The sequence below is a fragment of the Haliaeetus albicilla genome, chromosome Z (assembly GCF_947461875.1).
Source record: "Haliaeetus albicilla chromosome Z, bHalAlb1.1, whole genome shotgun sequence".
NCBI lineage: Eukaryota > Metazoa > Chordata > Aves > Accipitriformes > Accipitridae > Haliaeetus > Haliaeetus albicilla.
Window position 1 is genome coordinate 72576668 of NC_091516.1, and position 19421 is coordinate 72596088.

At 57.6% G+C, this 19421-nt stretch overlaps 2 protein-coding genes across 6 annotated transcripts; one reads left to right on the forward strand and one right to left on the reverse strand.

The window, feature by feature from the left end:
- Positions 1 to 4106: 4106 nt before the first annotated feature.
- LOC138683699 (THAP domain-containing protein 8-like) lies at positions 4107 to 6781 on the reverse strand. Of its 5 annotated transcripts, none has more exons than XM_069775818.1 (4): positions 6636 to 6781; positions 6217 to 6403; positions 4906 to 5517; positions 4107 to 4720 (listed from the first exon to the last, which is right to left on the reverse strand). In XM_069775818.1, exons 1-4 carry the CDS (start codon positions 6716 to 6718, stop codon positions 4508 to 4510), a joined length of 1095 nt encoding a protein of 364 aa, XP_069631919.1. In that variant the 5' UTR covers positions 6719 to 6781; the 3' UTR covers positions 4107 to 4507. The 5 variants fall into 5 exon arrangements, with proteins under 5 accessions (XP_069631919.1, XP_069631922.1, XP_069631920.1 ...); XM_069775821.1 differs by having other exon boundaries at positions 4107 to 4701; positions 6636 to 6778; XM_069775819.1 differs by having other exon boundaries at positions 4107 to 4657; positions 6636 to 6767.
- A 484-nt stretch (positions 6782 to 7265) lies between these two features.
- On the forward strand, positions 7266 to 19368 carry LOC104318335 (WD repeat-containing protein 62). The gene is made up of 29 exons (XM_069777705.1): positions 7266 to 7419; positions 8000 to 8091; positions 8181 to 8243; positions 8692 to 8749; positions 8980 to 9150; positions 9315 to 9449; positions 9881 to 10063; positions 10144 to 10304; positions 10693 to 10867; positions 10961 to 11098; positions 11557 to 11732; positions 11930 to 12021; positions 12460 to 12585; positions 12933 to 13000; positions 13093 to 13214; positions 13335 to 13410; positions 14384 to 14495; positions 14714 to 14777; positions 15599 to 15718; positions 15816 to 15949; positions 16057 to 16109; positions 16234 to 16437; positions 16578 to 16717; positions 17157 to 17281; positions 17457 to 17820; positions 17903 to 18014; positions 18126 to 18192; positions 18325 to 18410; positions 18654 to 19368. Exons 1-29 carry the CDS (start codon positions 7303 to 7305, stop codon positions 18903 to 18905), a joined length of 3786 nt encoding a protein of 1261 aa, XP_069633806.1. The 5' UTR covers positions 7266 to 7302; the 3' UTR covers positions 18906 to 19368.
- The last annotated feature ends 53 nt before the right edge of the window (positions 19369 to 19421 follow it).

The following is a 19421-nucleotide window of genomic DNA, read 5'->3' on the forward strand; positions in this document are numbered from 1 at the left end:
TGAGGATAACTGGTCTCCCTATTAAAGACTGAAGCAAAGGCGGCATTAGGTACCTCAGCCTTTTCCCCATCTCTGGTGGCAATGTTCCCTTCTGTATCCATTGAAGGATAGCTATTCTCCTTGGGATTCTTTTACTGTTAACATATTTGTAAAAACATTTTTTGTTGTCTCTTACAACAGTGGTCAGGTTTAGTTATAGCTGAGCTTTTGCCTTTCTAATTTCCTCTCTGCATGACCTAACAAAATCCCTGTACTCGTCCCAAGTTGCCCGCCCTTTCTTCCAGAGATGATAAACTCTCCTTTTTTTCCTGACTCCTAGCAAAAGCTCCCCGTTCAGCCAGGCCGGTCGTTTTCCTCAGTGGTTCAACTTGGCGGCACATGGGAATAGCCTGGTCCTGAGCAGTTAAGATTTCCTTCTTAAAGAATGTCCATCCCTCCTGGACCCTTTTGCCCTTCAGGACCGTCTCCCAAGGGACTCTCTCAACCAGTGTCTCAAAGAGGCCAAAGTTTGCCCTCTGGAAGTCCATAGCAGTGGTTTTGCTAACCCCCTTCCTTGCCTCACCAAGAATTGAGAATTCTATCATTTCATGGTCGCTAAGCCCAAGACAGCCTCCGACCATCACACGTCCCACCAGTCCTTCTCTGTTCATAAACAGTAGATCTAGCAAGGCTCCTCCCCTGGTTGGCTCACCTACCAGCTGTGTCAGGAAGTTATCTTCCACACACTCCAGGATCCTCCTAGGTTGTTTACTCTCTGCTGTGCTGTATTTCCAGCAGATGTCTGGAAAGTTGAAGTCCCCCATGAGAACAAGGGCACATGATTCTGAGACTACTGCCAGTTGCTTGTAGAACGATTCATCCATCTCTTCAACATGGTCGGGCAGTCTATAACAGACTCCCACCATGATATCTGCCTTATCTGCCTTCCCTCTCATCCTCACCCATAAGCACCCCACCTTGTCATCACAATCCTGTAGCTCTGTACAGTCCAAACCCTCCCTAACATAGAGAGCCACCCCACCACCTCTTCTACCTTGCCTATCCCTTCTGAAGAGCTTATAGCCATCCATTGCAGCGCTCCCGTCACAGGAGTCGTCCCACCATGTTTCCATGATGGCAACTAAGTCATATCTATCCTGCTGCACGATGGCTTCCAGCTCCTCCTGTTTATTGCCAATGCTGCATGCACTGGCAGAGATGCATTTGAGCTGGCCTATCGAATTCACCCCTAACATTGGCATGCTGCCCCCAGACTCATCTCTGGTGCACCTAGTCTTATCCCTTACCCCCTTCAAACCTAGTTTAAAGCCCTCTCTATGAGCCCCGCCATCTCACGAGCGAGGATTCTTTTACCCCTTTGAGATAGCTGGATACCATCTGTCGCTAGCAAGCCCAGTGCCATGTAAACCTCCCTGTGATCAAATAAACCCAAAATGCCACTGATGGCACCAGCCTCTGAGCCATGTATTAACCAGGTGTGTTCTCCTGTTCCTTCCAGTGTATTTCCCTGCCACTGAAGGGATTGAGGAAAACACTACCTGTGCTCCCGATCCTTCCACTAATCACCCCAGTGCCCTGAAGTCCCTTTTGATTGCCTTTGGATTTCTCCCTGCAGTCTCATCGCTGCCAACCTGCACAACCAGCAATGGGTAATAATCAGAGGTCCGAACCAGACCTGGGAGTTCCCTGGTAATGTCTTTCAACCGGGCCCCAGGGAGGCAGCAGACTTCCCTGTGGCGTGGGTCAGGACTGCATATTGGGCCCTCTGTCCCCCTCAGAAGGGAGCCGCCTACGACAATTACCCTCTTTTTTCTTTTTTCAGAGGCTGTGAGAATGCGTGGGGCTGCCTGACTGAGCCTAGGCACCTCCCTGGATAGGGCTTCACCTACACCCTGATCTTCATTGACCTGGTCCTCAAGTTCCAGAGCCCCATTCCTGTTGCGTAGGGGCAACTGGGAAGATGAGGGAGACTGGGAGGGGACTTGCCTGCCTCCCCGAGCAGGGACCTGTATCCATTCCCCTCCATCTCTTAGGTCCCCTCTTGCCGGGTGGCAAGGGGGCAGGGGAACCTCCGCTTCTCACGGAGCCTCCATCTGCTGCCTCCGCCTCAGGGATGGTAGGGTGTGGGTCCACCAACCTATCTCCCTCTCACACTCCTTGATACTCCTCAACCTTTCCGCTTCCTCCTTCAGCTCTGCCACCAGGCTGAGCAGATCATCTACCTGGTCACATCTCACACAAGAGGCGTCCCCGCTGCCCTCCGGCATCAGTGATAGACTCAGCCACTCCCTGCAGCCAGAGACCTGGACAGCTGCACATTTACATGGGAGCGACGTCTGCATTGCCACATTTTTCCTAACAATGGCTTTCCCCTGAGTGGCAGCCATACCAGGGTCTCCCTCTGGGCCCATGCCCACCGCTGAGTAGCCTTCCCAAGCTGGGAAGGGTGGAGGGGGTGCTGCACAAACTGCCCACGCCGCACTCCTGGTCACCAGCGCTCCTCAGGGCTGTTTAAATCTCCCGCGGCTGCCCGTGGCAAAGCCCATGCCGTGTCATCCTCTCTCGCGAGAGCTCCGGGAACCTCCCAGTCCACCTCAATCCAGTGCTTCGCCGCCAACTTACTGTTGCCTCTGCTGGCCTCGCTCTGATGATGAGCGGCTATAGGGGATGATGAGCAGCGATGGGGGCTATAGGGGCTGCACAGCAATTACAGGAGCTATAGGGGCTGCTATAGGGCACCATATGGGATGACAAGTGGCAACAGTGGCTGCTATAGGGGACCACAGAGGATGACAAGCAGCTATAGGGGCTGCAGAGCAGCTATAGGGATCAGAGGGGATGATGAGCAGCTATGGGGGCTACTATAGGGAACCATAGGGGACAATGAGTGGCTACAGAGGTTGCTATAGGGGACCATACAGGATGAGAGTAGCTATAGGGGCTATAGGGGCAGCTATAGGGGACCATAGGGAATGATGAGCAGCTATAGGTGCTATGGGGGCTACAGGGGCTGCAGAGCAGCTATAGGGAACCGTAGGGGATGAGTGGCTATAGGGGTTGCTATAGGGGATGATGAGTGGCTATGGGGGCTACAGAGCAGCTGTAGGGGACCGTAGGGGATGATGAGCAGCTACAATATCTATGGGGGCTATAGGGGATAATGAGCAGCTATAGATGGCTGTGAGGATTATGAGGGCTATAGTGGTGCAAGAGTGGTTCTAGGGGATACGGGGGACATAGGGACCAGTAAAAGGGCTATGGGGGGCTCTACAGGAGCTGGCACAGGGCTATAGAGGTCTATGGGGAGCTATAGGTGATGGAGAACAGCCATAAAGGCTGGAGGTGGCATATAGGGGCTGGAGAGATGCTTTGGGGGCTGTAGAGGACTATGGAGAGCAGCTATGGGGACCTATAGGCTTTGGGAAGGGGCTACAGGGGGCCAGTCAGGGCTGGGAATGGGCTATAGGGGCTACCGAGATCTGAGAGGGTCTATAGGGGCCTGGAAAGAAGCTATAGGTGTTGGAGAGGAGTGATACGATTTGGAGCTGGAAGAGGACCCCAGGGGCTGGAGATCGGCCATGGGGTGTATGGAAGCTATAGGGGACTACAGAAGCTGGGGAGCAGCTACAGGGAGGGGTACAGGGGGCTGCACAGGGCCTATAGGGGCTGGGGGAGGAGCTATAGGAACCCATGGGGTGTGGGAGGGGCTGTGGGAGGGGCTGTGGGAGGGGCTATAAGAAGCCATAGGGGCTTTGGGACCGGTGGGAGAGGCTATAGGAAGCCTTATGGGCTGGGGGGGGGGATTATGGTGGCTATAGGGGCAAAGAGGCTGATCTAGGGTTCTATAGGGGCAGAGGCTATGCGGAGGGACATGTAGAGGCCTCTCACGTCTGTAAGGCACAGGGGGTGTGGCCATTCTCAAGGGAACCACCCCTTTCACTGTCATTAACTCTGGAACCTACTGACAGCTTGGGCCTGGCTGCAAGATGGAGATGGGGGCAGGGGGGAATAGAGCCACACCCAGGAGAGGCCGACGTCCCCAAGGCCACCAGCAAGGGCCACCCCCCCCACCCCACAGTGTCACACACAGACCTCCCCAGCCGCAAGCCTCCAGCATCCTTTATTAAAGCCAGGGGGAAGGGACATCTCTGTCCCCAAATTCTACCTGCTCCCCCCAGCCCAGTATCACAAAATAAACCTTAAATACAAAAATAAAGTGTTCCCTCCCCTGGGGTGCAGCACACATGGGTGGAGGGCAACTCAACTGAGCCCCCACCCCCCAAAAAATAGGGGCACCAAGGTGGGGGACAAAGGGAGGGTGGCACAAGGTGACCCTCTGCTGCAGGTCGGGGGGGGAGTGGCCACGCAACTGGGGTGTCCCCAGGGGTTGGGGGTGTCCCCTGGCTTCTGGGTGACACCCCTAGGCACAGCATGGTGTCCCCAGGGAGGACCACCCCCCCCAATGTCCCAGCAGGTTCCTGGTGACGGTGGCACCGGTGCCACCACATCACAGCCGCTCCAGGCTGAGGCCACAGGTTGTCCCCGCCGGCGGTGGCACAGTGTAGACCAATGTCGCCTCCTCCTCCTCCTCCTCCTGGCAGATGATGGTAACGGCGCTGGTGGGATCTGCTGTCACCGGCCCCGGTTGCAGGCAGGCCTGGAAGTGGCAGTGGTGGGGGGGAGGTGACGGGGACAGAGGCGCTGTGGGGAAGTCCCCAAACTTGGGGACATGCCACAGTGTGACACCAAGGGGCCACCTCCCTCTCCCCACAACCCCGGTGTTCAAACCAGCGGCACCTGATGAGGAATGTCACCCACCAGGAAATGGTGTCACCCACCGGGAAACGGTGTCACCCCCCAGGTGTCACCTGCCAGCATACCCACTGTGTCCCCAGTGTCACTTACCAGCTTGAGCCTCTCCTCAGAGAGCAGGCTCTCATGGCGCAGCTGCTCCACCAACCCTTCCATGGCTTCCAGCCGGGCGCGGTGCCGGCGGTGCCGCTGCTGCAGCACCTTCACCTTCCGCTGCAGCACCAGCACCACGCCGACAAGTTCCTCGGTGCTCAGCTCGCCTGACGGTGACATCGACATCACCGTTTTGGAAACAATGGGGACAGTGGAAACGATGGGCAGCGTTAAGGCCGAGGAGAGGACAGTTTCCGGCACCGTGACTGGTGTTGCGGGGATGGGCTCAAAATATGCTGGCGGCGGGCCGGCGACGGGCAGCTCGACGGTGACATCCTCCACTTGCTCCACCCGCCGGCACGGTGACGGCGGCGGCGCAGTGGCGTAGCCCGGGGAAGGCTGCGGGTGGGCGGGGACCCCCTCGGGGCTGTCCACGGGGCCAAGAAGCGGCGTTGCCGCGGCTGAGTCAGGTTCCAGGGCAACGGTTGTGGCCTCTGATGGGGCGGTTTCAGGGACGGCTGGCTGTCCTGGTATCACTGGCTCCTGGCTGCTTGCCGGGAGGGGCTGCTTAGGCTGGGTGGCACCTGGCAGCATGCTGGGACTCTCCCGTTTCTGTAGACAACCCCCAAAATTCCTGTTTCTGAAGGTTCTCACAGTGATATACCGGAGTGGGGAGGGGCAGCAGTGCCAGTTCCTCCCCACAAGCCCCCACTCTGGGGACAAAAGCCACCCTGAGGTGACAACCTTCTCCTCCTGGGGACCGACCAGACCCTTCTAGGGAGCTTCTCAGTCCCTCTGGGGAACCTGTAGACTCTTCCAAGACAATCCGCCACCCCCCAAAGAGCAACTAGTCCCTTCTGAGGTGGCTTCTAGAACCTTCTGGACCCTTCCAGACCTCTCTGAGACAACCCACCACCCCCCAGAGAGCTTCTAGCCCCTTCTGAGGGGGCTTCCAGAACCTTCTACTCTTCCAGACCCCCTCCAAGACAACCCGCTGCCCCCCACATCGCTTCTAGTCCCTTCTGAGGTGGCTTTTAGAATGTTCTGGACCCTTCCAGACCCCTCTGAGACAACCCACCACCCCCCAAAAAGCTCTTAGCCCATTGAGGTGGCTTCTAGAACCTTCTAGACACTTCTGGAGAGCTCTGAGATACTTCCAGGGAACCTTTCCCTCTCCCGGAACCTTCCAGACCTTTCTGAGGGAGCTTCTAGGCCCTTTGGTGGTGTGGTGTGTGTTCTAGACTGTTCTAGATTACTCTAGAAGTTTCTAGGGGCTCTGCCAGTGGCAGTGGGGGGTAGAGGGGGGCTCACCAGGGGGCTGCGGGGGAAGATGGTGGGGATGGCGTCAGGCCGCAGGTAACGGACGCCCCAGCGATATTGGAAGCAGGAGGGTTCGAAGTGGTCGCTGCAGAGGTGCTGGTGACGGGTGGGAACCCAGTTCTCCCGCCGCATCTGCGTCAGCCATTGCCGCAGCCGCGCTGCGTCATGCAGCGGGAACCTGGAGGAGGAGGGGGATTAAGGGGACACTGCGGGGGGGAGAGGCGCATCCCCTCCCCATCTTCTTTGGTGCCCCCATCCCAGGGTCCCCGTCCCACACCCCCCCCAGGCCCCCCCCCAGAACCAGGCCCGGGCCTAGGCCCAAGACCCCGCCCAGGTCCCTCCTCACGGTGGGCGGGTTTAAGGGCAGAGGCCATGTCCCCCCGGTCCCTGCCGATCTCCCCGGTACCGACTTGTAGAAGCTGAGGCGGCGGGCGGGCGGCCGGGCCTGCCCCGCCGCGTTGGAGCAGTGCGGGGCTCGACAGTACTTGGGCATCGCCGCTGCCGGCTCACGTGATACGGCGGCGCATTACGTCAGCACGCATGGCCGTCGCCGTAGCAACGCTTGGCCCTTTCGAGGCGGCGCATGCGTACTGAGGAGGAAGGGGGCGTAGCCGTGGCAACAGGGCCTACACGTCGGGGCAGGAACGGGGAAGCCCAGGGGGCGTCCCCACACTCGCGACGGTCCCCGTTCTCCCGGGCTGTGCCCGAGGCGGGGGAAGCAAGGCCGTTTCCCACGCCGTTAATAACCCCCTTCGTCTCCGGCGGTGCCTTAATTACCGCCAGCGGCCACGGCCGGGCCAGTTGTGCCCGGGTCCGCGGGGCTCGAACCCGTGGGAGGCCGGTGGGACGGGAGGGGGGGGCGGGGCGGAGCCGGCGCCGGTTCGCCCCGCTATTGGCCGAGCGCGGCGTTGAGCAGCAGGAACCCGCGGGGCGGAGCTTGGCCTAGCAGCTCCGCGCTGCTATTGGGCGAAGCGGGGGAGGTGGGCGGTGAATGGCGTGCGCGATGGCCAATGGGGAGGAGACGCCGGCTTTCCGCGCGCAGTTCGGACCGGTAGCGAGCGGCGGCGGTCCGGAGCCATGGCGGCGGCGGCAGGCGGCGGGGCTCACGGCGGGACCGGGACCGCGACCGGGTCCGAGTCGCCTCCGCTGCTCAACCTGCGGCGGCGATCACGGCATCAGGTCCCGGAACAGGCGGTGAGGGGCGCGTGGGGCGGGCGGCCGTTGGCCGGGGGAGGGGCGGAGCTTCTGGTGGGGCGGGGCTTGCCCCGTGGGGGTGAGAGAGGGCGGGCTTTGGTGGTCCCGAGGGGGTGGGGCTTGTGGTTGCCACGTGGGTGGGGCTTGGATGAGGGCTGGATTTGGGAGGGGGACCCACTGGGGGGCGGGGCTTGAAAGCCGAGAGGGGCGGGGCTTGAGCTGTATATGGGCGGGGCTTCGATCGGGGCGGGGTTGGTACTCCCATGGGGCGGGGCTTGGGGGTCTCCATGGGGGTGAAGCCTGGGGCGGGGCAGCCGTTGGAGGGGCGGGGGGATGGGCAGCGCTTCCAGCCGGGGTTGGCTTTGGGGTTCCCCCACGAGGGTGAGGGGATCGGGACACGAAGGGTGGGACACCGAGGGGCCCATGGGTGCCCGGTGCTGCCCCAGGGACACCCCTGGGGGCTCAGGGTCTCACCCCAGCCGCATGCCTCCGCCCCCCCCCCCCAATTTCAGGGGACCCTCATCTGCCCCTTGCCTCCTCCAGCCCCATGCCCGGGGGTCCCACTCCTCCTCTCCCCCAGGTGACACTGGAGAAGGTGCTGGGAATCACCGCCCAGACCAGCAGCAGCTTGGCCTGCGACCCAACCACAGGGCTGCTCGCCTACCCCGCCGGGTGAGCACCTGTGGGGACCCCCCCCTCCGGGACCCTTCTGAGCCCCCCAAAAGCCCACCCAAGGAAAAACCTCCCCCTTTCCTATCCAGGTGTGTTGTCGTCATCCTGAATCCCTGGGAGAACACTCAGAGACACATCCTGAACACCTCCAGGTATCCCCAAACACCTCAGGTACCCCCCAAGCACCTCCAGCTATGCCCCAAATACCTCCTGAACACCTCCAGCAACTCCCCAAACACCTACAGGGACCCCCCAAACACCTCCTGAACACCTCCAGGTACCCCCAAACACTTCCAGGGACCTCCCAAACACCTTCTGAACACCTCCAGGTACCCCCAAATACCTTCAGGGACCCCCAAGTACCCCCGAACACCTCCAGGTATCCCCAGATACCTCCAGATACCCTGGATACCTACCCCTAAACACCCCCAAATACCCTTCCAAACCTTCCAGGTATCCCCAAACACAGGCTGTACTGTACACTGTGTTTCAGGAGCGACACTTGTGCAGCTTCCAGTATTTTTCCTCCCTTCTCCCAAGAAAATCTCAGTTTTCCCTCCAGAGCAGCCTAGTTGTTAAAGAAAACCCAATATTTTCCAGGAAAACCTTGAGTGCATTGGCCTTCTCACCTGACGGGAAGCTCATTGTCACTGGAGAGGTGGGTGCCACTTATTTGTAGTCACCTGCACCCCAGTTTTCGCTGTCCCAGCACCAGCGGGATGGAGTAGCTAGGATTATTCCTCCCGGCTTTTTAGGGGTTTTCCACTCACTTTGGGATGGCACTGGGAGGGTGGGAATACCCTTTAGGGTCGGAGGGCGCAATGGGTGGCCATGGGAAGTGGGCGAGAAGGGGAAAGCTGCCGCCACACCGCTGTTTTCCCCACTCAGAACGGGCACCGACCAGCTGTCCGTGTGTGGGATGTGGAGGAACGGGCGCAGGTCTTGGCGTTGCATGGTCACAAGCACGGTGTGGCTTGTGTTGCCTTCTCCCCCAGCGCCAAGTACCTGGTGTCGGTGGGGTACCCCCACGACATGGTGGTCAACGTTTGGGACTGGAAGGTGAGCTCCGGCCAAACCGAGCTGGCTTAAAGCAGCTTGAAATTCCCCAAATCGCAGGGAAAACAGACCTTTTCCATCTTTTCTCCCAGTCACTCGTGGGTCCAGACTTTTGTGGGGGTAATGCTTACTGTGCACGACCCCACTGCATCTTTCTTTCTGAGCAGAAGGATTCCCTGGTCGCATCAAACAAGGTGTCCTGCAAAGTGACGGCTGTGTCCTTCTCTGAGGACAGCTACTTCGTCACCGTGGGGCACCGCCACGTCAAGTTCTGGTTCCTGGACTCGTCAAGGGAGCTGAAGGTGAGGGGGTCCCCTTTGCTGACACCGTCCCACAGGCCACAGGTGGCCAATGGAAGCTGGACTAGGGCTGGACTCTGCTTAAATCCTTGTCACTGAAGCTTATGTGATGTTGGAGCGGGTGGTTTCTGTAGAAAGTACTGAAGAAATGCCAGGTTTTCCCCCCATAATTCATGCTGTGTCATACCTGGACGTTGCTTTGCTCCATCCACCTGGTGCTGGACCTTGAAGCCACAGGCGCTTCAGCTCAGCCCGGAGCTGGTGAAGCTCTGACTGGCGAGAGCCCGTGGTTGCATGGCAGCTCTGCTGGGGAACGCGTGTGGGCATGAGGACACTGCCTACGTCCAGGGCCGTGCCTACTCCAGAGGGCTAGGAACCGTTTCCTTCATTAACGCTCGTTAATGTCAGGTTGACGGCGCTACCCTGCTTTGCAGATCAATGAGACGGTGCCACTGGTGGGACGCTCGGGGCTGCTGGGAGAGCTTCATGACAACGTCTTCTGCGGCGTTGCCTGCGGCCGAGGGCAGATGTTGGGCAGCACCTTCTGCATTTCCTCCTCGGGGCTGCTCTGCCAGTTCAACAAGAAGCGGGTGCTGGAGAAATGGATTGTTCTGAAGGTGGGTGGGGGGGGTGATATCCACTGGACACCCCCCAGGCTGAAGCCCACTGGCAGGGACCTTACCTGCTCCTGCCACAGGTGCCGCTGGCAAACTGCCTCTGCCTTGGTGAGGAGCTGATATTTTGCGGCTGCGCCAATGGCACCGTGAGGATCTTCCAGGCTCGTGACATGCGCTACCTGAGCGATCTCCCCAAACCTCATCCCCTGGGTGTGGATGTCACCCAGGCCCCCCCACTGAGGTACTGCACAGTTGAGGGGATGGCAGGGACCCCTCTGTCTGCCCTTTTGAACTGTCTGTCGTGGCTTCCGTCGCTGAACTGTGGGTTTTCAGACCCCATGGCTTTCATTGCTCAGCCTGCGAGCTTGTCTTGATGGAGGTCTGAGCCGAGATTCGAATTGGCGACCGATTTTATGCACGGCAAAGGACAGCGAGGACGTGAGGGTGGTGTCAGGCTTACAGGGGGTGGGGAGTCCCAGACTTCATGCTGCTTGTTGGGATACGGATGTCATTTCATTTGCAAATCAAATCTGCCTCTGGCGGACTGCTTGGTGGGCTCTGGAGGGGTCGAGCCCCCAAAATGCCGCTCCCTTGGGACACGACCTGACCCCATCTCCCTCTCCCTGAAGGCAGCCAGACCTGGTCTACCCTGACACCATTGCCTTGGCCTACGACGCCTGCAACCGCTGGCTGTCCTGTGTCTACAAGGACCACAGCATCTACATCTGGGATGTTGGGGACCTGCAGAACGTCAGGAAGGTGTGGTCAGATCTTTTCCACAGCTCCTTCGTCTGGACCGTTGAGGTGAGGGCAAGCGGGTCCCACGGGGACAATTTGGGGCACCCACAGCCCCACTTTCCTTCCCCTCTGCCTTGACGCATAACCCTCTGGGTGCAGGTGTACCCCGAATTTGAGGAGCGGAGATCCTGTCTGCCTCCTGGCTCCTTCCTGACGTGTTCCTCGGACAACACCATCCGCGCCTGGACCTTGGAAAGCAGCTCTGTGCGCCCCATCCAGGGCAGCACCTACAGCACGGTACAATGTGGGGGGGCTGCATCCCACCTCCCTGCTCAAGGCAGCCCCCTGAAAAACCATGTCAGCAGCTGTGGGAGCACAACCGGCTCCTCATGCTCTCATCTTGTGGGATTTGCCTCTAGAAAATGAGGTTGCTGGAGATTTCGGAGTGGTTTCCATCAGCTTCTTGGCGCTCTGGGTACAGAGCTGCTGCCTGAGTGGGAGAGGAGCGGTGGGTTTTGGTGATTTTAGTGAGCCTGGAAACGGCTTTCTGTTCCCCTGCACTTGCTATTTCTGTCTGAACAACCAGAGGACACAGCTGTGCTGCTCAAATCCTGGTGTTTTCTGAGCAGGAAGCCGGGAAAAATGAAGTGGGAATGTTGGAAGCAGTTGGGTGATGTGGGTGGGCTCCTCTTGTCCCCAAAGAGCCACCTGTGCTCTGCCAGGGGCCTGACTGTCCCCTCTCCTCCTGCACCAAGACCCTGCTGAACATCATCTATGTGGACAACAACACACAGCACCTCCAGGACTCCTCCACCGCGCCCGACCGAAGCGAGAATGTGGGTCACCTTGATGTCAAGTCTGGGGTGCGGGTGATGCAGGTCAGCCCTGATGGGGAGCATTTGGCATCGGGGGACAGAGGAGGAACCCTCAGGCAAGTGGCACCGCGCTCGGCCAAAAGCCACAGAAGGACAGTGGCGGTTGGGTACCGGGGTGGGCTCCCACCAATGTGGTTTAGCTGTTTACCTTTTGCTGTGAGCATCTCCAAGCCCCCTCACCGTGTGTCAACAGTGTTCCTGCAAAACTTCCCTGTTTTTTGGGAGCTAAGCCAATGATGCGCTTCCCTCGCAGGATACACGAGCTGCAGTTCATGCAGCAGGTGGCTAAAGTGGAAGCTCACGATTCAGAAGTTCTCTGCCTGGAGTATTCAAAACCGGAGACCGGTAAGGCTTCATCCTGACACTGATGCCTGAAAGCTGCCACTGGATAAGTCCTCGGGCATCACCGGAGAGCCTTGGGGCTCAGCTTCCTGGTGACTGGCTCTTCCTGCTGGGAAAGCTTCTTCTTCACCAAATGAGCCAAGGCATCCTGAAAAACGAGCTTTGCAGGGAAGGGTCTCTCCTCTGAGAAGCCATGGAAGCTGGAGACATGCCCTGGGGCTGCACAGATTAAAACCCAGATCACCTGTGCTGGGGGTAACTGTCCCCTCCAGGCAGCGGGAAGGACCTGTGCAACCACCTCCATTTGCTCTCCCTTTAACAGCCAACTTAAACCCTGTTTAAATCAAAATCTTTGCAGGGAATGACAGCAAATACACCATTTTCTTCACAAAAGCCTTTAGCACAGCACTATTTTAACACCCTCTTTTCTGACGGCTCCAGGAGCAGCACTGCTGGCTTCGGCAAGCAGAGACAGGCTGATCCACGTCTTGAATGTAGACAAGAACTACAAGCTGGAGCAAACCCTGGATGATCACTCCTCCGCGATAACGTCGGTCAAATTTGCTGGTAGGTGGCCGAATTTCATCCAAATTCCCCCCGTCAGGCTGCCCTTCACCTCATTCTGCCTTAAAGACAGGGCTTTTCTCTCCAGATTTATCTACCTAAACTTCAAAGTCTGCATAAGAGGGGGGTCCTCGGTAGAAAACAGGCATCTCCAGACGAAGAGCTCCGAGCCATCCGTTGTAGGGGATACATAGTAGGGGAGGATCCCACCCTTGGATTGCATCTAGTTCTTAAAAGAATCGGGTTTTTTATGGATTCATTCATAAAGAATCACTTTTCGGATTCACTCAGTGGTGAATTTGGAACAGATGTGATCTCTGATCGCCTTTCCCTGTGCTCTCTTTGCTCAGGCAACAGGGACATTCAGCTGATAAGCTGCGGTGCTGATAAAAGCATTTATTTCCGCAATGCTCAAAAGGTGGGTTAGTGGCCTCTCTGCAGGGATCTGCTATTTCTCCCTGAAAATCAAACAGGCTGGAAGGCAATGCGGCTCTCCCTGTCTCCCTCCAGCTCCCGGATGGCTTCAATTTCCTTAGGACGCATCACGTCGCTGAGAAAACCACACTGTACGACATGGACATTGATATCACGCAGAAATACGTTGCCGTTGCCTGCCAGGACAGAAATGTCAGGTGAAGGCACTTTTCCATGCTGGCTCAGGCTGAATCCGCATCCAGGTCACCTTTCTCCTTCCTGCTCCAGTGCCCCGCGGGTCTCATCACCAGCATGACCACCTCCCATTCCTCTTGCAGGGTGTACAGCACAGCCAGCGGGAAGCTGAAGTGCTGCTACAAGGGCTCGCAAGGTGATGACGGCTCCTTGTTGAAGGTAAGAAGGTGATCTCCACCAGACATCGGTCGTCAGGGCATCTGCAGCAGCTCCCTCGGTGCGGGGTTGAGGGGGGCTGCGGTGGGGCAGGATTGTCGGCAGTGTTGAAGGGCTTGGGGCTGAGCTGTTGGTACCCTTGAGGGAAGAGCTACCGTCCAGAGGGAGCTGAAGGAGTTGGCCAACATTCAAGAAGGCCAAGCGCAAGGTCCTGCAGCTGGGTGGAGGCAATCCCCTGTCCCAGCACAGGCTGGGGGAGGGATGGATGGAGAGCAGTCCTGTGAAGAAGGACTTGGGGATGCAGGTGGGTGACAACTGGGACATGAGCTGGCAATATGTGCTCGCAGCCCAGAAAGCCAAGCGTCTCCTGGGCTGCAGGTCGAGGGAGGGGATTCTCCCCCTCTGCTCCGCTCCACTAAGACCCCCACCCTGCGTCCAGCTCTGGGGTCCCCAGCACAAGACAGACATGGATCTGCTCAAGCAGGTCCAGAGGAGGCCACGGAGATGGTTCAAGGGCTGGAGCAGCTGTGCTGCGGAGAAAGGCTGAGAGAGTTGGGGCTGTTCAGCCTGGAGAAGAGAAGACCTTACTGCAGCTGTTCAATATAAGAAAGATGGAGAGAAACTTTTACCAGGGTCTGCAGCGATAGGACAAGAAGCGACAGCTTTAAACTGACAGAGGGGAGGGTTAGGTTGGACACAAGGAAGAAATTCTTTGTGGTAAGGGTGGTGAGACACCGGAGGAGATTGCCCAGGGAAGCTATGGATGCCTCCTTGTGGGAAGTGTTCGAGGTCAGGTTGGATGGGACTCGGAGCAATCTGATCGAGTGGGAGATGTGCCTCTCCATGGCAGGGGGTTGGACTGGATGGTCTTTGAAGGTCCCTTCAACCCAAACCCTTCTGTGCTCCTATGAAGCTGCCTGGCTCCACTTGCCTTCCCACCTGCGGCCAAGCCTGACCCACGGCTCATCTCCCCCAGGTACAGCTGGATCCCTCCGGCACCTTCCTGGCGACGAGCTGCTCTGACAAGAGCATCGCCCTCATTGACTTCCACTCTGGGGAATGCATGGCAAAAATGTTCGGCCATTCAGGTTCGGTTCCTCTCAGAAATCCAGGAGGTGCCCTTGGAAAGGGAGATGCAGAGACCTGCTGGGAAGCCCCCAGTGCTCTGCCTACCCCTGCCTGTCCCCTGTTCGGCCATGAAACCCCACAATAATGTCCCCACTGTGTCACTTCAATCTCCTAAATGAGCATGGGGATTGTGGTCCTGGCAAGCAACCCCCTCTGCGTTTCTTTCTTTTTGGCACAGAAATAGTCACAGGGATGCAGTTCACATATGACTGCAGGCACCTCATCACTGTCTCAGGAGACAGGTAGGGGCCAATGGACATAAGAAATAATCCAATTTATGCTTTGCTGTAAACACCTCGCCCCTCACCCTTGATGCCGTGCAAGACACAATGGGAAAATAATTGGCTGGGTGGGATGTACATGCAAGCGGTGGCACTACTGGAGGGCTCAGGTGCATTGAATTAATGAAGGGTCTTAATGTTGTCCTGGTTTCAGCCGGGATAGAATTAATTGTCTTCCTAGTAGCTGGTACAGTGCTATGTTTTTGAGTTAGGTATGAGAAGAATGCTGACAACACCGATGTTTTCAGTTGTTGCTAAGTAATGTTTAGTCTCAGGTCAAGGATTTTTCAGCTTCTCATGCCCAGCCAGCGAGAAGGCTGGAGGGGCACAAGAAGTTGGGAGGGGACACAGCCAGGGCAGCTGACCCAAAGTGGCCAACGGGGTATTCCATACCATGTGATGTCACATCTAGTATATAAACTGGGGGGAGTGGGGGGGAATCACCACTTGGGGACTACCTGGGCGTCAATCGGTGGGTGGTGAGCAATTGCATTGTGCATCGCTTGTATACTCTAGACCTTTTATTATTACTATTGTAATTTTATTAATGTTATCGTTATCATTATTAGTTTCTTCTTTTCTGTTCTATTAACCCACAAGTTTTATTTCTTTTCCCAATTTTCTCCCCCATCCCACTGGGGGGGGGGGGGGGGAGTGAGCGAGTGGCTGCATGGTGCTTAGTTGCTGGCTGGGGTTAAACCATGACAAATGTAAAGCCCCCCGCTGCCCTGTATCCAAAATCTGGGGGCAATCTGACCCCCCACCCACCTTTCTACCCCCAGCTGCATCTTTATTTGGCACCTGGACCTGGAAATCACCAGCAGCATGAAGCAACACTTGCTGGAGCTTGACCTGCTGCAGCCGAAGCAGGCGAAGGAGACCAGTCCGCTGGCGCAGTTCAGGTAGCAGGGAAAAGCCCCTCGCCCCCACATCTCCCCCTGTTTTTGGCTTTTGGGGTGGGAGGGAGCTCAGGGGCCCCACCTTTCTCCCCTCTTCCAGATGGGAGACCCACATCAGGATCCCCGATGGGATGGCAGCCACTGGTGCCGGAAGAGCTTCCAACGAAGACCCCAAGGAGGAGCAAGACGAGGCCTCATCCCTGCGGACCCCCTGCAAGGAGGACTCGGAGCTGCGTGCGTTGTGGGTCGGGGTCCCTCTGTGGCTGCACCCCATTTTCTGCCCGTTTCCTCAGAGGGCTGCAGCACATGGTGCAGCTCCTAACCCCACTCTCCCCCTCCAGCTCCAGCCTGCATCCTAACCAACAGCAGGCTGCCCATGTGGGCAAAAAGGCTGGTAAGTTGTACGGCCACACCTAGAGATGTAATTTAATTTCTTTTACTTTAACGGGGCCGGATGAAGATCCCTTTGTTCTGTCTCCACCGGATCCCTTCTCTTCTTTCCCCCCTCCCTTTTCCAGCTGGGAGAGGTGGAGGATGGGGACGGAGTGGCTGCCAGCCTGCGGGGAAGCTACCGGCCACAGGGGCGATGGGCAGAGCGTGCTGAGAGGGTTCCCATCAAGACCTTGCCAGAGATGGATCTCCCTGACTTCACCCCCATCAAACTCCACCTCAAGAGTGACAAGGAACATGAGCCTGGCAGCCTGGAGCAGCTGCTTTCAAAGGTCAGTTGTGGGGCCAGATCCTGCACCCTGCATCAGGCCTTGCCAGACTCTGGTTTTAACCGTTTCTGGAGACCCGCTGGCTGCCAGTGGCCATCTTTCTGGGAAAAATCCAGCTACAGACATCAGCTCCCTGTCTCCAGCAGGCAAAGAGCTCTCCCAGCGACCTCACTGAGGACTTGCTCTCCGAGGTCTTCTCAGATGAGGAAACCAACAGGGGACTAGAATCACCAGATACAACCGGGACCAGCCTGCAGGAGCCACGCGTGCCCAAGGCAAGCAGGTTGGTGCAGGCTGAAGCCGACAGTAGCCAGGCAGGGAAGCGAGCACTGCGTTTCACTATCAGTATTAAGTCAACCCCTCCCTGCTACTTCAGGCTTTGCTTAACATCACCACACCGAGTCCTGGCTCATGCTGAGCTCCATTGCACCCTTGTCCCCGTCATGGCTTTTCCCTTCAAGCCAAATTTCAGAACATTTTGGCAATGTTGGAAGGCGCCAGCCTGGCAGGACAGGGCTCCCCTGCTCATGCCAAACCTCCCACCCGGCCCCTAAAGCCCTGCCGAGGTCAGGGGAGGGAAACCTTTCGGGCGCAACTCAACTTCGTCCCAGCCAAGCACCCAAACGCAGGCACACGCATGCCAGCTTGGAGCGATGGTGAGCGCAGACCTGGTGGTGGCATCCAATGCTCTGCCATCACCGATCTGCTCGCCTTCCCCCAAGGCAACATGTGATGGAGCAGCCGCTGCACCTCATGTACCTGGAGGAGCCCAGGGTCAGCCAGGAGGACACCTCGTCCTGTGTTTCACCCTGCCTGGGAACGCCGGTGCCTTGCTACCAGCTGGAAGGTAACGCTGGGAGCACGGCCAGGGCTCTGGGAATGCGCCGCAAGCACCAGCTTTGCCAGCGCTAAACCCTCGTGACCGAGCAAAAAGCTTGAGGGGGTGGCTTTACATCAGAATAAAAACTGCCTGGTGCTAACGTCCGTCATGGTGGCTTTCCCTTCTGGCTCTATTCTGGCAGACGAGGACTCGTCGGGCTCTGACAGGGAGGTGGAGGAGCCAGAGGAGAACCTGCCGCAGTGCAGCTCCCTGCCCCAGACCCCCGAGCAGGAGAAATACCTCAAGCAGCACTTTGAGACGCTGGCAGACACTGAAGGTAATGGGAGAAACCGTGGGCAGACGGTGCCGGTGTGTTCGGCACAGCCGATCTGGGCAGACTGCAGCGATGGTAGAGCTAATGCTTCCTGCCCTGTGGCTGCAGAGAAGTTTGACGGCTCCTTAAAGGATTTGAAACCTCCCAAACCTGAGGATGAGGAAAAAAACTTGTTCTTGAACCCACGCTTGACCATTTCAGCCCGGTTCCTCTCACGCTGCCGGAAGAGCAGGTGGGCAGTGGGTGCCGCTTCTGTCCATCTGTCTGTCCAGTGGGGAATCGGTTTCCCACTCCCAACTCCTCTTGTCCCGCAGGCTGGCGGCCACCTTCCCCCTGCAGGCATGGCCCCGGTCGCACAGCCCTGCCCGTGCCCAGGAGCCAGTCAGGGACCAGTCAAAAACATCCCAGGAGCTCCAACAATCGGAGGCGAGTCATTTTTTTTGCCTAAGGGAGGGGGAAATCTGTGGAAGAAACATGCAGAAAAAGGCATTTTCCTTCCTCGGGCCGGGCTCAGCGGCACTTCCATCAACTTTTTAGAAACTGCTGGATGAAAAAGCTTTGGGAACGGGACAGGAAACAGGCTCCAACACCGGAAAACCCACAGGTGTGTGTTTGAAGACAAAGGGGGGCTTCCTTCACCCCAAAACCACCTCCCAGATTGGGATGAGGTGGGTTTTTGTTGTCCCCTCCCAAAGCAGAGGGGGCACAAGGCTAATGGCAGCCGTGGTGCCCACAGGATCCCACTTCTGGGTCAAGACCTTCACCACAGCCCTGCGGCTGCTGCACACCAGCTTCCAGGAGATGCTGGGGATCTACGACCAGGTCAGCGCCTCTGAAAAATGGGGGGAGACCCCTGCCCCAATTCAGTGTTTCGGGGGGGGGGGCGGGGGGGGTGTTTGCTTCTCCTCTCTCAGATGACCAACAGTTGATGTATTTTGGCCATGTCTGTGGAGTTGGACCCCCCAAAACCCATCACTGGCAGCTCATTTCAGAGCCGAGGTGAGGGGGGAGCACTTTAACCAGCCAGCAAAGAATCAGGGTGATGATGGGACCCCTCTCCCGCAGATGACCCTCTGTGCCGAGGCCACCGAGGAGGACCTCCTCCAGGCGAGGACTGCGCTGGCTGACCTTTTCAGCTGGATGAAAGCCGAACTGCGCTCCCGCAGCGTGACCCACCACGTTGACGCTGCCATCGGCACTGACGGTCTGGCACCACCACCAGACCCCGAAACCCTGGCACTGCTCCGTGTCTACTCCGACTCCCTCATGGAGATGATCCGGAAGAGGCTGGAGAGCAGCAACCCTGAAATGCTTTAAATTGAAGTATTGGGGTGTCAATCCACCTTCTTTCTTAATTTTCTGGGGTTTTTTTAGGCAACATTCTAAGCTTTAACCACTTTCAGGGCTCTCGGATGTGTATTTTTTTTCTGGTTTCCATCTTGTCCCTCTCCAAGCCCCGCAAACACCCGGCAAGCGCCCCAGCAGCCGCATCCCCTCCCAGCCCTGATCCCGTTCCATGCCACTAGCAGAGGGGCAGAAGCGGCTATTGCTGCCTATGTTAAAAGTTGTTAAAAAAAAAAAAAAAGTTTTTGAACCAAAGCAACGGGTTTTGGGGTCAGTGGATTCGGCCCCTGATGACCTCACCAGGACCCACGAGGTTTTCATGGGGCTGCAGGATGCCTGGGAGCCCCTGGCAGCCCCCATTGCACCAGGTGACAATTTGGGGTTCAGTGAGATGGGGGGGTGACTGGATGGTGGTTCAGAGTACTCGGCCGGGGGGGGGGTGGTGTGTGTGATTCGGGGCCCAATTGGGCATTTTGAGGTACAGGGGAA

Excerpts from the sequence above, each read along its gene's own strand:
- LOC138683699 (XM_069775818.1), bottom strand. The coding sequence starts at position 6,718 with ATGCCCAAGTACTGTCGAGCCCCGCACTGCTCCAACGCGGCGGGGCAG. Across the intron at positions 5,518-6,216 it reads TCTTCCCCCGCAGCCCCCTG|AAACGGGAGAGTCCCAGCAT; the intron begins GTGAGCCCCCCT and ends GGTTGTCTACAG. Across the intron at positions 4,721-4,905 it reads CTGAGGAGAGGCTCAAGCTG|TTTGGGGACTTCCCCACAGC; the intron begins GTAAGTGACACT and ends CATGTCCCCAAG.
- LOC104318335 (XM_069777705.1), top strand. The coding sequence starts at position 7,303 with ATGGCGGCGGCGGCAGGCGGCGGGGCTCACGGCGGGACCGGGACCGCG. Across the intron at positions 9,151-9,314 it reads TCAACGTTTGGGACTGGAAG|AAGGATTCCCTGGTCGCATC; the intron begins GTGAGCTCCGGC and ends CTTTCTGAGCAG. Across the intron at positions 9,450-9,880 it reads ACTCGTCAAGGGAGCTGAAG|ATCAATGAGACGGTGCCACT; the intron begins GTGAGGGGGTCC and ends CCTGCTTTGCAG.